Source organism: Gambusia affinis, linkage group LG01 (genome assembly GCF_019740435.1).
Source record: "Gambusia affinis linkage group LG01, SWU_Gaff_1.0, whole genome shotgun sequence".
NCBI classification, from domain to species: Eukaryota; Metazoa; Chordata; class Actinopteri; order Cyprinodontiformes; family Poeciliidae; genus Gambusia; species Gambusia affinis.
This window is the reverse complement of record NC_057868.1, coordinates 28227115-28242373: the sequence shown is the minus strand read 5'-3', so window position 1 is coordinate 28242373 and position 15259 is coordinate 28227115. Positions and strand designations below refer to the sequence as shown.

At 41.2% G+C, this 15259-nt stretch overlaps 1 protein-coding gene across 1 annotated transcript in view; it reads right to left on the bottom strand.

Annotated features, from left to right (window-relative positions):
* Positions 1-529: 529 nt before the first annotated feature.
* plcg1 (phospholipase C, gamma 1) overlaps positions 530-15259 on the bottom strand; it is a 36753-nt gene continuing 22023 nt past the window's right edge. The window contains exons 18-33 of the mRNA XM_044111935.1: positions 14710-14910; positions 14402-14521; positions 13478-13658; positions 13300-13377; positions 13118-13221; positions 12879-12972; positions 12645-12714; positions 10421-10581; positions 10125-10221; positions 9806-10030; positions 9525-9673; positions 7855-7969; positions 7065-7226; positions 6878-6966; positions 3611-3867; positions 530-3529 (exon numbers count right to left, since the gene is read on the bottom strand). Coding sequence (XP_043967870.1) covers positions 3493-3529; positions 3611-3867; positions 6878-6966; positions 7065-7226; positions 7855-7969; positions 9525-9673; positions 9806-10030; positions 10125-10221; positions 10421-10581; positions 12645-12714; positions 12879-12972; positions 13118-13221; positions 13300-13377; positions 13478-13658; positions 14402-14521; positions 14710-14910 — 2140 coding nt within the window. The 3' untranslated portion in view covers positions 530-3492. The remainder of the gene's footprint in view (positions 3530-3610; positions 3868-6877; positions 6967-7064; positions 7227-7854; positions 7970-9524; positions 9674-9805; positions 10031-10124; positions 10222-10420; positions 10582-12644; positions 12715-12878; positions 12973-13117; positions 13222-13299; positions 13378-13477; positions 13659-14401; positions 14522-14709; positions 14911-15259) is intronic.

Here is a 15259-nt window from a genome sequence, read left to right as displayed (position 1 = left end):
GAAAATGTTTAGTATTTAGATGTCCAAAGATTATTGACATGCCTCAAAACATCTTCAGCTGATTTACAAAGTTACATTTATATACATGCAACAAATTTCACATTTTACTTTGTAACCATTTTTGAAAAGCGTGTTTCCTTCCATCTAATACTTGTGCATCATTTTATGTTGGTTCATCACATAAAATTCCATGTGTTGGAATTTTATGTGATGTCCATAGCAAAATGTCCACATTTTGCTATGGACAAAAAATGAAAAAAGCTCAACTTCTATAAATACTATACTATACTATACTATAAATACCCCCCCCCCCCCATTTTAAATACCTAATTATTTCAGACAAGTTTTAAAAGTTCATGCCCTTCGCTTCCACGTGGCTCATTTTCGGTTCTGTTAGATTATTAAGTCATGTTTATCGGCTGCTCACACGTCTTTAAATCATTTCCTGCGATGTGGCGCCGGAAGTTTAAAAAAAGAAGTATCTGCATCTCAGTGAACAATTTGATGAGAAAAATAAGGACCAGAAAGCTTGTATAAAGCAGTGAGTATTTTATTTACTTTTCAGGCTTGAATATGTTCCATATGAAAGGCAAAAAAAATAAAATTAAAAATAAAATTAATACTTCTCGTCATTGAGGTTTAGGCACATTACAGGAAGGCAAATGTAAAATGAGGCCGACGCTAGCAGAAAGAAAAACCGATCAAATTACAACAAAAAAAGCGAGACAAATTACAATTAAAGGCCCCACACAGGCGTCCTTTGTTATTAAGCTTGATTTGATGTCAATATGGAAAATCCTCCTGCAACATCAAACAGCCGAGTCGTTCTGCACGAGCTCACACGGTGCCGAGCAGCAAACCTTCAAAAAAAAACGTGACCATGGCTGTGGGAAATGTGGCTTCAATGTGGTGTGTGTGGAGATAGGCCAGAAACGAGAGCAATGCATTGCTCCACACACACGCACACATAAAAAAAAAAAACTAAAAAACTAAACACACTGGAGGAAGAGTACATGTAAGACAAAGGAGCTTTGGGATTAATAATTGAGTGCAAAGGCAACAAACTGCCCCAGCCGTCCAGCATGATGACCCCGCCTTCACCTTACATCGTCCTTTATGGCTTAAAATGCGTCTCAAAACACTGAGCAAGAATCTGAATGTCATCGACCGTTTAGTCGAAATCAGGGAAACACTGTTTGTCCAGCTAAAGGCTAATCCGTTTCCAGGCATGTATCGACGAGACGCAGCGGTGAGATGAACTCTGGACCTTTCATTCATTCATTATCATTTGGTCACTACCGGTCTTCAATACTCGTTTATCTTAATACTGTGACGCCACCTGCGCCAAAACACAGAAATCCGTGTGAGCAGAGCTAAAAGACTTTCAGTGACGCTTCAGAATCGACCTACATCTGACTTCATCAGCAGAAAGCGATCCAGACTGGGATACTGGGCTGCAAAGCTGGGTCACTGTAACAAACTCCCATCTTTTTTTTTTTTTACCCATAATTCCAGCATGAATCTCCTGTATTAGGAATGAGCAGAATAAACAGCAACAACGCAGACTCTTGTGAGAGTCTTAGGTTTACACACCGCTGTTAAAATTTATGTTATTGTGATAAAAAAAAAAAAAGATTAACCATGATGATTACTTTTTGTTTAAAGGCCTTTACACTTTTAATGTGACGCAGTCTGTATAATTGAACTTAAACATAAACAAATCTGCTTGAACTTCATTGCATAAGTTAGCACACCCTATAAATGACCGGAGGAGGCATTTCCTGACGACTGCAGGCGATAAACTGTTGAAACTAGATAGAAACTCACAGTTTCTGGGAGTCTGTAAGTGTCTTTAGGCATTAAAAAGTTTCAGAGAAATGTATTTTATGAGCTATTACAAATAATCTGCAGATATTTATGCCCTATAATCCATTTATTGATTCTTAAATACACAAGATTTCATTTTACAAAAGAAAACTGCCCTGGTGCCCTTAAATTATGTTTCATTTCTGGCTGACAGATTTATTTATTTTTTTTCCTAATTAGTTTCAGAAGTTAAGTTTAAAACCAAAGTTTCATCTTAGTCATTGACTAAACATATTTAAGACCAGTCTGTGAGGCTGCAGAGTCGCTGTCAGGACCTCTGAGAAAGCTGAATATTCTGGTTCTGTTCCAAACATTTCTTGTATTTCTCCAAGTGTCCGGATAAAAAAAAAAAAAAAACATTTGCTAGACTAAAAATTTGAAGAGGAAAAACACAAAGCACCTCTGGCAGAACACAGTGAAACATGGTAGTGGCAGCATTATGATCTGGGCTCGTTAAAATTTAGATGTCTGCTGGCAATCAGTTGATTTAAGATCCCATTAAATCAGGCAAGAGACAAAAGAATCTCTTCACCAGAAATCAAGTTTTGGCTCAACCTTACGGGATGATACGTCTGGAGGCCATTTTGAAAAGCAGAGGCCAAATACGCGACATACTTTCTCAAAACTGAAAATGGTGTGGACGCTTATGAAACCAGGTTATTCCTGTTCTCTGGCATTTCTCAGATGAATTTAGAACATCAGAAACACGTACTGCTTAACAAGGGGCGTGTTTTAAGACACTGATGTGGATAAGAACGTGACGGTAGTGGGTGCAAATAGAAACCCCAAAAAGAAACAACAATCAGTCGCCATCAGAGTCCAGGCCCGACCTCCATGACCACAGGGCCAAGGTCCCATAAGGGTCAGCGGAGCTGGCTAGCAAAGCAAGACGATGGAATGATGTGCAGCTCTTGTTTTGTTGGAATGTAAGTGAGAAACGCAAAAACAGGCCGTGACCTCTTCCTCCCGCCGTTAATAATTATAATAATAATAATAATAATAATAAAAGCAGAAACGCCTCTGAGATTTCGGTCCAGGTTGTAAGTCGGAGTCAGAGCGGAGGCACGTAATGTCTGTCACGAAGCAGAGCGAGGTTAAACGTAGCCGTAGAAAGCCCTCGTGGTTCACGCTGACATGAAGTCACATTATGAATGTTTAAAGGTTTAAATAACTGGAATATTTAAAACCATGGAGACAGGAGCTCTTTGAGAGCAGGCCGGCTGCCGCTGCTGCTCTCCGGCTGACGGCGCAGCAGGAATAAATATCTGTCCAAACAGCAGAGAGAGAGAGAGAGAGGAACCGGAACCGGCTCTATCCCTTTTCTTCCACTTGGTCTCCAAACTAAGCAGCTGTTGTCACGACGACAACAACACTGGAAATCGCGGTCCAGGACTCCTCCAGCCTTCCAGTTTCTTCTTCCTGTCTGCCGCCGTCTGCTTCCTGTCAGCGCCCTCCCACCCCACAGCGTCCTTTCCCTCCTCCTCGGTTGGACACAGAGGCGGTGATGTGGGGGGTGGAGAAGGGGTTTGTAGGAGGAGTCGGAGGAGGGAGAGCTGCCTGAAATGTAGGCCAAAGCGGTGGTGGGTGTTTCCATGGAAACAGCAATCACAGCAGTCAGTGACATCATCAGTACGGGGAGAGGCGACTGGTCCTCCGCAGCATCCTGGAGAGAAAACGGAGACAGAGTGAGGTCTACGTCCTCTTACACCACCAACAGCAGCTGTCCAGCTGTCCACACGCTCACCTTCGGTTCTGAGGGTCCATCTGGTCCAGCAGGGCCTCCTGGGACACCCTGAAGTCGTCGATGGGTGACTGGTAGCGGGATTCGAACGAGCCCTCCCTCCCTCTGTAGGACGTGGCCTGAGCCGGCGACTGGGGCAGTGGGGACATGGCGGACGACGTCGAGGACACGGAGCCCAGCTCTCGTCCCACCTGCGCCGACGCCGGCGCCGACGCGCTCCCCACCGCGGAGAACGGGCTCAGGACTTCCCCGTTCTCATCCTGGAAACCACGGAGCAAAGACAGGAGAGATGATGCAGGATCAGCACAGCTGCTGGTCCGACAGAAAAACTTTGGTTTCACCGGGTTTGGGCCAAATTTCCTCAACAACTACAGAAGAAGCGATGAAGCCGAGCGATCATCACGTCTTCTCAGTTGGAGGAGTTAATCGTTTGTTTAAACAGGATGCAGCTTGTTGCGAAGTAAAGACGACTTAGAGCTATTTTCATCATCGGGGCGGTGAGAATGAAGGGACAGGAAGCCTGAAGCTATTTAAAGAGAAACTGTTTGTCGAGACCAGAGCGAGCGAGAGCAAGACGTTCAGCAGAAATCTGAAGCAACTTCTGTTACAAACGCAGCTTGAAATTTTTTGAATATGAAGAAAAAGTCCAACAATTTTGTCATTAATTTCAGAAAGTGAAACTTTCAAACTTTTACAAGCCGACATTTCTTGTAGTCTTAGAGATCGCCGCTCACAGATAACGAAAACTCAAAATCCATTGCCTCAGGAAAGCAGAATATTGTGGAAAGAGCTACAGCATATTCGCAGAAAGCTGGGTGAAAGGAAAAGCAAAATCCGTTCAGTGAACTGAGGCTGGAGTCATCAAGATCCGGCACACACATCGACCAAAGTTCAATTCCTGATCAAGAGACGTCAGAAGCTTCTTACCTGGGCTAAGGAGAAAATTAACTGCGCTGTCGTTTAGAAGTTCAAAGCCATCCTTTCAAATGAAAGTAAATTTCACATTTCATTTGGAAATGAAGGTTGTAGAATTTGGAGGAAAAGTGAAGCAGCACAGAAGCCCAGTGGCTTAAAATCCAGTGTGAAGTCTCCAAGACAAACGCATCCGTCTACCTGGAAGTTTTACAGCAGCTCACACTTCCTTCGGTTGACAAGCCGCATGGAGACGCCGCCTTCTTTTTCCAGCAGGACTTTCCTATTGGATATTTCCACTGGTGATCGTCTTTCAGCTGGAAAGTTTTTCCACCCCAGCTGATGCAAAGAGTAGCTTCTCATTTCTTAAACAAGGATGTTAGTCTGTTTAAGAAGAGTCAAATCATTGGCATCAAGCAGACAAATCATCCAAGGAGACTTGAGAAACTAACATCAAGACATTATTAAAAACTAGAAGGGGGAACCGTCATCGTCTTTGAGGGAGAAATGGGGTTGGATAAAAGAAATTTGTGATTGTGATCAATTAAAGGTTTGGCGACACCAAGTTACGAAAAACAACGGTAGAAATCAGAGCGGTGGAGAAAGTAAGAGCATATCGTCATGGGAAACTCAATGAACTGGGACTGAACAGCTGTGTGACCATAAAACCACCAATCAGTGAGGCTAACCGGAGAAAAACAGGCTTTAATTTGGAAGGAGGCATAAAGATGTGATCTGACGATTTCCCCTCTTCCAGAGCGACAGGAGCGTCAGGGTAAGAAGAGAGGCAGATGAAGGGAAGAACCCATCATGCCTGAGAGGGGAGCACTATGGTCAGGTCAAAGTTCAGCAACATTATGAGGTCATCTGACCTGAAGAACCAGATTATTCTATCAATGGACTGGTTCTTCCCTGATGACGTGGGGGAAGTTTACAAGATGACAACGCCAGGACTCACTGGACTGAAACGATGCCACAGAAAACGGCATAATAAAACCTAAACGGGTTCTTACAAAAATATTAAAAGGATTCTTTCTTTGTTGGTGCCCAGCGAGTGTATTTTGTAGCCAGGCCAAAACAACGTATATAAGGGTTTAACTTTTGCCAAATGAGAAACAGAAAGTATTGAACTTTCACAGTATTCAAATTTTTCGATCTATATTTGCAACTCTTTGAACCAAACAGCTTGAATGCGTCTCCAGTTCAAAGTCTGATTGACTGACCGAAATCCTGCTGTTCATCAGTCGCTGCTCTCACCCTTCTGCTCTACTTGGGGTTTTTTTTTTTTTCTACTTGGTGTGAATTTCCAGTCAGCTCCTCCGTCTAGTCTTACTCTGAAGTGAGATTCAAATTACCAGGACAGAACTGGGAAAGAGCGCTTTAAATATTCTGCTCCTCATTACTGGAAGGCATTGCAGCAGGCATATTTTTGAAAACGTTTTAAAGGTTGAAATTGTCTTGTTCTGCTGTTGTGTAGCCCAGGACACTGGTAAATGACATTTTTGAGCTCCCCGAGATATTCTCTTCCTCGTTATAAATGAAGGTTAGAAACAAACATCGGTGAAGGCGGTGTGTTGAAGCTATCATGCCCCCAGAAACCCGATCCAATGTAAAAAATTAAAAAAAACAAACAAAAAGAACCCGAAGACTTAAAAGAAAAAACTAAACTGGAGCATTTCTCAACAGATTTTATTCAGTTTGTACAATTCTGCCATTTGGTGCCAAATACAATTGACTTAAAAATAGTATTTACATTTTAAATAGTAAACACCACCACCAACACCGAAATCAAATTCCCATTTTACAACATAAAGTTTAGGTTTTTGGTGCAGAGCTACAGAAGTAGCAGAATCTGTCTTATGGAGATACCATAATCTCTTCAGGGTTTAACATCAATGAAGATTTTGAGTTGAAGATTTTGACTAAAATAATAAAATAAAGCATTTTAAAACCTAGAATGTAGCGCTTACATACAAAATATCAATGTAGATCTAGTAGGTTGGGGTTATATTTAACAATTTGTAAAATATATACACGTTATGTTTTTTCCCTCATCTCACACCGGTCAGCGACATGTTCTCACATCTAGAACAGGTGTGAACATGCAGCTCCAGACATGAATCTGTAAACAGACGAGTATCTCTCAGAGTTGAGAGTGTTTAGACACTTTTAGCCGTCTTTGCTAAAAGCCAAGAAAATAAAATACTCCTGCGGCCTTACTCGACAAAAAACAGCAAACCTCCTGGTTTAGCGTTAAAATAATTTCTTAATCATAAAACAATAAAATCTATATGAAGGAGTTTATTGCTTTTATAACCGGCAGGTTTAAAAGAAGCTCGGTTGAAGAGACTAACCCACCCTTCCTCTGGTGATTTCCATGTGGACCAACAGAGAAGCCAACTCCAGATCTTCACTGTAGCTGTTCTTCAGCGGTACCGACCTGTAGCCTGGAAAACAAAAAAACAAAACACATTTACAGCTGCTTGCGTCCCTGCAGCGTCGAGATTTTTCCTCTCAAAGACAAAGATCTGGGGAATAAACACACCTGTCTTGAGGCTCTGGATGGGGAACGTCGCCTGAGCCAGAAAGTTTTGGTCGTTGAACATATCAATTTCAAAAACCCCGAAGCGCAGGAAAGCAAAGGCAGAGTTGCAGACAGTGAAGGAGAAGGACTTCCTGGGCCAGGTCGGGTTCAGGCCGTTGTCAGCTGGAAGAGACCGCAGACATTGGGTTAGTCATTGCATTAGGTTAATTTGATTTATAATGGATAAATAGATAGAATAATCATTCTATCACTAATCTTCAGAGAACCATTGTTGCATACTATGGATATGTGTGAATGAAGCTTACTTTGGAGACACCATCGTGGCTCTGCCACCAGGGGGCAGAGTGGCGCTCGTTTTTCACAACCCACCAACTACAACAACATTGCCAACTGGCTTTTATTGACATGAAGGAGCCAAATACTATTAGGCATGTGGTCTGATCAGAGCATCACTGCACTAATAGAAGCTCTGATGACACTAATTGAACTGGATTCCTTTAAAAAATACAAAACCTAAAATCTACAAGTTTCAATGCAAACCATTCTACCTGACAAACTACAATTATGTCAACGCTGCACAATGTTTTTGCTTTTGTATTCCCAGACAAGGCCAAATTGTTTGCACAACTTCCTGTTGTTCTAGGACCACAAAGGAAATTGTACACAAAAGGTAATTGATCCAATAAACAATGAAAAAAATCAATCTAAAAATAACTCCTTCCTACGGGTTTTGGTGGATAGGCCCATTCCTGGAAGAGAGACCTGCGGCTACAATTGAGGCGGCGCTCACCTGCGGATTCTGTTTTCTGCTTTTCGTTGTCGTAGTCCGCACCACACACCTCAATCTCGATGAGAGGAGAGACGATGCCTCTGCCGTGCTTCGGGAGGTGCCGCGCGCCCAAAACCTTGAAAGAAAAAGCAACTAAATTCACATTCGTCATACCTCAAACTACAAATACACATGCAATCATTCATTAGACTTTTTTTTTTTTTTTTTTTTATCTAGATTTGTTCTGCTGAGCCGGACTTACGCAACTGATTTCTAGTTTTTGCTTATAATTTCAGTCAGCTGGACGTTTAGGATTTTTCACACTGCTTGATTTACAATTATTGCAAAACTGCTTTTGACTTGTTTTGAGGTATTTAGACTTTAATTGGAAAAAAATAATCTGAGATGCGGATGCAGTATGGGAGTTTGCAAGCATAGAAAACATGCAACGTGGTGACGAGCGTGAGAGAGCGCAAGCAAACGAAGAAAAGAAGACAAAAAAAAAAAAACAGGTTGCTGTGAGCAAAGTTGTTCTGTGGCAAATAACCACAAAGAACTGAAAGCATGTGAAAGACAGCCCTGGTTAGATTGAGGCGAGGGGGAACAACAATCTCACAGCTCCTCTTAGGAGGTGGTTTCCCATCTTTGCAGCCTACTTGCCGAGTTGTGCTCCCTATAACAACCGACTGAAGTATACAAACATCGCTGAAAGACGTCTTAATATTTCAATGCAACTCTCACCATATCGAAGTCAAACAAAATGAAGACAGCGATACAGCAAAGGGCAAAATGAAATTTAAAATAAGTCTTTTCATTTTACCAACATGTTTCTTCTGATTGACAGTAGAATTGATGGAAGGAGCTAAAAGATGGAAAATAGGATTTCTGACCGTAAAGAATTGCTTCTATTGCTCTAATCCTTTTTCTACTGATTGAGAAAGGTAGAAATAATTTTAACTTTAATTTCAAAAGTGTAAATTAAAACAAAACACAACAGCAATCCCCGATGCACCTGGAATAACAAATTTATGGTAAAAAAAAAAAGAAGAAAAGCTTTTTCTGTTTTTAAAATTCTTTGACTTTTATAGCTGTAGTGCATAAAATCACACATGATCAACTCCATCAAGTCCTTACCTCCTGAACCAGAGTAAATTAAAATAGAAACCTCTGTGGAAAATTAATCAAAGCCTAAATGTACAAAAAATGATTAAAAGCCTAGAATTTAAAGTGGGTTTAATTGATTTTAATTACTTTAAGAATGAATGCACAGTTCAAGAAAAAATGATCTGTGCACAACACAACTAAAAAAAAAAAAATCTAATTTTTTAATCTAATAATAAAAAATATCATTAATTAGAACAATGTACATGAATGTAAAATGTCAAAGTTACATTTTAAATAAAGACCTCCCCCCACCCCCTTTTGGTTGTATTTCAGTTTATTTCCAGCTCTTTCTAATTATATTTCACCTTCAGGATTTTATTACATTTGAATTCAAAAATAATAACTTCACTACATTTATTTTTGTCATGCAAAACTACAACTAATGCGGTCGTACCTAAACACATCTTAAGTCTTTTAATTTGATTTTGTAAGTAACAAAGCTAAACCACGATTAATCAACTTTTCCACGCCGTCTTGATAAACTCTCCTTATCGTCTTTTACTAGAATGAAACCTTTTTGACTTTACCTCTATTTTCATTGAGACTTGGTCTACGCCACGTAGTGTGTTTTTGTCGAAGGGATCAAAGGTGTCGTCTCTCATGATGGGAGGCTGCAGGACGTAACCACTCCTTCCGTTCAGCATGAACAGTGCCTGGTTCATCTGCATCGGCTTGTCTGTGGGCAGGCGGAGAGGAAATGGACAAAGAAGGTGAAATCAGTAGGGGGGAAAAACAGAAACAATAATAATAATAATAAAAAAAAAGAGAAACCCCAAAGATGAATTCTCCTGTCTGCACTCCGACTTACCAGCAGTCTGAAAGTTGAGCGCGACCAGCTGGGAGCCGCAGAGCCACATGGGGAACGGGTCGTAGTTGGAGGAGTCGAGCCGCTGGCCTCTGGGGTAGATTCTGGACAGCTGCAGCCGGTTGTACTGCAGGAACTTCTTCCCCTTGGTTTTGTTGACGTACTTCTCCGCTTTGGTCTCGGGAAAGGACGACATGTCCTGGAAACAGGCCCGCTCTGTGCCGATCTCTGAGTGAGGCAGAGAGGGAGGGACCGCGGCTAATCTCAGGACAGGTTCAACTTCATCATAGATCACCATCAGGAAGTTGTGTGTAATCCTCACTTTCTTCATCAAACGGGACCGGTCTGCAGTAGATGACCAGGTCTGATAGTTCCAACGCAATCTTCTTCCTCCTCTCCATTATCTTGCCTTCTTCCAGCTGAGCGCAGAAACACATAAATGTAAACATGGCAGCAGGAAGGGTAGCATACAGCTCAGTGTGTGTGAAAATAAAATTAGCATTCATGTGCACTGCACCGCACTGCTGGTGCTTATTAAATATTTACAGCTATTATAAAGGAGATAGCCTTCATATTTCTGTGGATTTCCTGATAAGCATCCCATATCTGCGTCTTCACCTTGGCCTCAGAAGTCGCAGCGACTTCCTGGATTTTCGTCTTCCAGTCTTGAAGTTCCTCTGCGCTGTTGGCAGCCACGTCCAGCAAAGTGCCCTGAACCGTGTTATTCTGAACCAGAGAGAAGACAAACGGTCTGCTGCCCTTCCCTTCTATGCGCGTGACTGAAGAGGAGTGAAGCAAAAGAAGAAAGAGCGAAAATAACACATTATCATATCATGTACGGCTTCCATCAAGCCATGGTTAATAAATAAATACAAACAAGTTACCAAATAATAGATCCAGTTAAATCTAGATTATGTGTAAAACACTAAGAATTGCACTGAAGATGTTTTGCTTCAATTTAAAAAAAAATAAAAAATATTTATTCTAACGCCACTAGATGGAGATGTTGAGCTGCAGGGGAAAAAAGCAATAAGAGAATCTGTTGGGTCAATATTTTACTTAGTTTGTTTATACTTATTTTTTTTGACTGAGACATTGGATTGGATGACATTTGATAATTATTTCCTCTTGTTTTGGATGCTGTGCACCTGAAGAGATTTTTACCAATTTATATATATATATATATATTTTTTTTTTTTTACTTTTGTCCAGTTGTGATGTGTAACCTTGACAATAAGGTATAGTTTTTACAATTGGGAGCAGCTGATGAGTATCTCAATGGCTCAAATAATACGTAAACTACAATTCCAAATCCTAGAGTAGTTGAAAAGGAGACTTCATGGATTCAGAGCACAACCAAAGAGCAGAGAGAGAAGGAGGAAGTTCAAACCATCTGTTAAATCAATAATAAAGGGCAAAGATTGACTCCAACGTTTCTCTGTCCAGCTTTCTAACCACATGGTCAGATAAAGAGGAGTGGCAAAGACAAAACCACGGTAACTGATGACCATGTCATCCAGAAAGTGTTGCTGTGGAATATCATCTCTGCTGCCTTGAAATTGAACTGGAAGCATGTTCTGATAGTCATGACACGCTCATACAGCAACAGTCTTCAGTCAGACGCTTCATTATATTCACTGCAAAACTGACTGCTACTGGAGATCTTTCCTGCTCATCAGCATCACTGACCACAATCACACTTTGAAGATACTTGGACACCTGATTTAAGTTCTGACATTTAATTTCCCATTTGGAATAAATTTTGAAAAAAAAAACAAACAAAAAAAACCTAAAACCATCCAAACCGCCTTGATTCTATGTAAAACATAATTTCCAACCCAATCTAATAGATGGTTCAGGCTTCCTTAAGGAACAACAACTACCATAAAACATTTGTCATAACAGGCAATTAAATTCCTCTGGATGAATCTGGGTCCATTGTCATTGTCTTTGCAGAATTGCAAACGTTTACAGCTTGTTTAAATTCACACACAGCAACTCTATCGGATTTAGGTCCAGACTTTGACTAGGCCACCACAAATGCCCCAGATCATTACGCTACTGCTGCATGTTTGACTTTCACGGTATTCCTCACTTGTGAGGCAAGTGAGGGTCTTTTAGCCAGATTTTATTTCTCTATAGGTTAAGCTATCATCAAGCCAAGGTGTGGCTAGATAAATGACACTTGATTTAAAGAGGTTATTCAAATCTCTGAGATGCAGATGCAGTCTGGGTGTTTGCAGGGAAAGCAAATATGAAGCGCAGTGATTAGGTTTACACCTGACCCCTTTTTCACACATGATCTGATTAGTTAGGATAAACGCTTTCCTTAGTAAGTAACTCAGCTAATCTCTGTCTGATATTTTACAAAAATTGACCCTTTGACACTTAAAGACAAATGTTATTCTCCTCACAATGAGAGAATAAAATGAAAACCAGCAGAATAAACTTTATCGTTTTCTTCACGAAACTGTCAAAACTCGGCAGCCTGGCGGTTTAAAGGCAAACTGATAAAATAGGCATATACACAAGCTTTACTTTGGTTTCCGAATGCATGCTCGGAGGGTAAAATTTGAACAACCCTATCTTTTAATTAACTGTGGTTTTCCTAATCTGAACATGATGAAACTATGAGATGAATGCGTGTTAAAAGCTATATAAAAAATAATCAAGCCCTATGAGAAATGAATTAAGAAAGAGGTCGATAAAACAGCAGTCAGGAAAGTCATAACACAGAAAGCAGGCGCCTCCATTTTTCAGCTTGAAGTGGGGCCCGCTGTCAAGGTAACAGGTTGCTCTGCAGCCCTGCAGCAGTCTGACAGGAAGTGAAGGGGCTACTCACTAATCTGGCAGGAAGTTACGTCCACACTTCCTCTCAGCAGATCTCCGAGAGGGCTGTTTTCTGTAATCTCCTGCAAGACAGAGGAGAAGACAAAAAAAAAAAAAAAAACAGAAACAGATTACAAAGTGTTTCATCTCTGTTGACATTTTATTCCACATTATGCAGGGATCCAATAATCCAATGAGAGAGATTAATGATGATCAGCAGAATAAACAACAAGGTGATGATCCTCACAGTTCTGTCCGGCTCCGCTGTCGCTTGGCTGATCTCCTCAACGTAGTTTGCAGGGAACCACATCTGCTTCTTCCCTCCACAGTCACCTTTCCACCTGTGTCAAACACAAAAAGTTAAAGTGCATTTCTAACCAACGTCACAGCGGCACTATATTATAATTCACTCACTGCTCTTGGTCTCTTTCTAGAAAAATGCGATCTCTGCAAATAGAAGAACAATTTCCTGCACTTCTCACTCACCATCCACCTTCCTGTTTGTCTACGTTGGTGATGACGGCGTTCTTGGAGAAGGAGAGCTCGTCGTCTCTCTGAGCTTTGTACTCGTACATGGCTTTGACTGTGCACTGGAACGACCAGAGAGAGTAATTAGACAAACACCACCGGTGAGGAAGCGCGAGTGTTCAGAGACGCTGGAAATTCACCTTCAAAGTTGGCATTTGATTGGCCTCCACGTAAAAGCCTGGATTCCTGCCCTCATACAGCGACCCGTAGTCTGGCTCCTGTTGGTCAACATGCAGAGTTCACAGACTGCGGAGCGTTCTGACTGGTGGAGTTTATGTATTTTTAACGTCTAGTAAATATGCAGTGGATAGCACTCACAGCAGTGCCTATCTTCTCCAGTGTGTCGTCGTTGATGGGATAGCGTAGCTTCATTTTTCGATACAGAGGGTGCTTTTCATGATAACTGATGAGATCGACGAGGCTGTCGAACTCCGAGGTGCCCAGCAAGACTACCTGACCTTCCTGCAGCACTCGGCAGTGCTTGATCTTACCCTCGGCCCTGAAACCAAACAAACATTCACACAGTCATAATGACAACATGTGGTATACAGTTTAGAAGCATGCAATACCTAACATAGGTTTGACATTTTGCAGACACATTTAAATGTATTTTTGGATTAGACAGACAAACACAATGATAGAAAATTTGTCTTTTAATTTCATTATTTTTTAGAAATTAAAAATCAAAAATTGAAATTTGCACTTGAAGCCAGTTACTATTACTCATCGCTTTGTAGATTCACTCGTTTCTGCATTATGTGCAGTTTTTAAACCTAAGGATTTCTGCCAGATTAAATCACAATATCTTAAAATCAAAACATAAGATATTACTGTAACAGCTTACAATATCTTAGTATTCATACCAAGATCAACCACACGGGTGGACTCTGGATATTAGGTGACTGCTGTAGGAAATTAGCTGCACAGAAATTTATTAGGGGTATCAGAGTAAAGAGAGCTGAATGCAAACAGTCTGTTCATTTTAGTTTAGATTAAGAACATGTCATTTCCCTTCCACTTTATTAGTAGTAGATTGTGTTTGTCTATCACATAAAACACCAATAAAAAACTGCAGTAAAGGGTGACAAAACAAAACTTAGAAGGGATCCAAGGCCATCAATACTGGAGAGCTGCACTAACATCTAATGGCTAAACCAGGTCTTGAGAACTAAAATAAAAGCTCTATATAGACCAGAAAGAATAATATAGGCATCAGTCAACAGAGCATCAGGATGGAGTTACCTGAATGAAATGGCAAAAGAGTTGGGCTCTGTCCTTTTCCTGACTAGGAAAGCCCCGTCACGAGGAACTCTCATCAGCATGTTCTCTGCCTGGCTCCTGGAAAGGTTGGCATGGTACCATCTAGAACAAACAACCCAAAACCCAAAACATCATGAATAACTTCGTTCTGATTCTATGGCTCTAAGTTATCGATTTATCAGAGAAAACAAAGCCAGGTTAATCCTGAGTTTAAACAAGAACACAGTAAATACATCCGTGAACAGCATCATCAAACTCTCTGGGAATTTAAAAGATTCCTGCAAACTCACTCCTTGCTCTCGTGAGCGTTGGTCTGAGGCACTGGCTCGGTCAGCTTCATCTCAAACTCATTGCAGCGTAGCGCCACATGCTGGTAGTGGGTGATCAGAGCGAAGAGCGAGTCGAACACCAGGTTATCCGTCAGGTAGAACTTGGGGCTGCCAGCTTCCTGGCGAGAGTGGATCCGGCAGTGCTGCACGCGCCCCAACCGCCTGGCGTACAGCAGGGGAGGACAGGAGAGGAAGTCAGAACAACCGTGTGCTGCTTCGTATTTTCACTGTTCATGATTTGGCAGAAAGTAACCTCGGTTAATCTCAATATGGTAAAATGTTTAACTGACACTGGACATTGTAAAAATGACGCCTAGCCTGAATGACCTCTAAGACAAAATTAAATAAAATCTCACACAATGCATGTCACACACACTTATTTTACAAATTTAGCGTAATTTGATGAATAACTTGTCCAAAATGAAAAGCAACGCATTGCCTGAGCAGCTTTCAGGGCCACATTTATCTGTAGAATTATTGAAGCCCATCTGTATGACCTTATCAGCCTCTA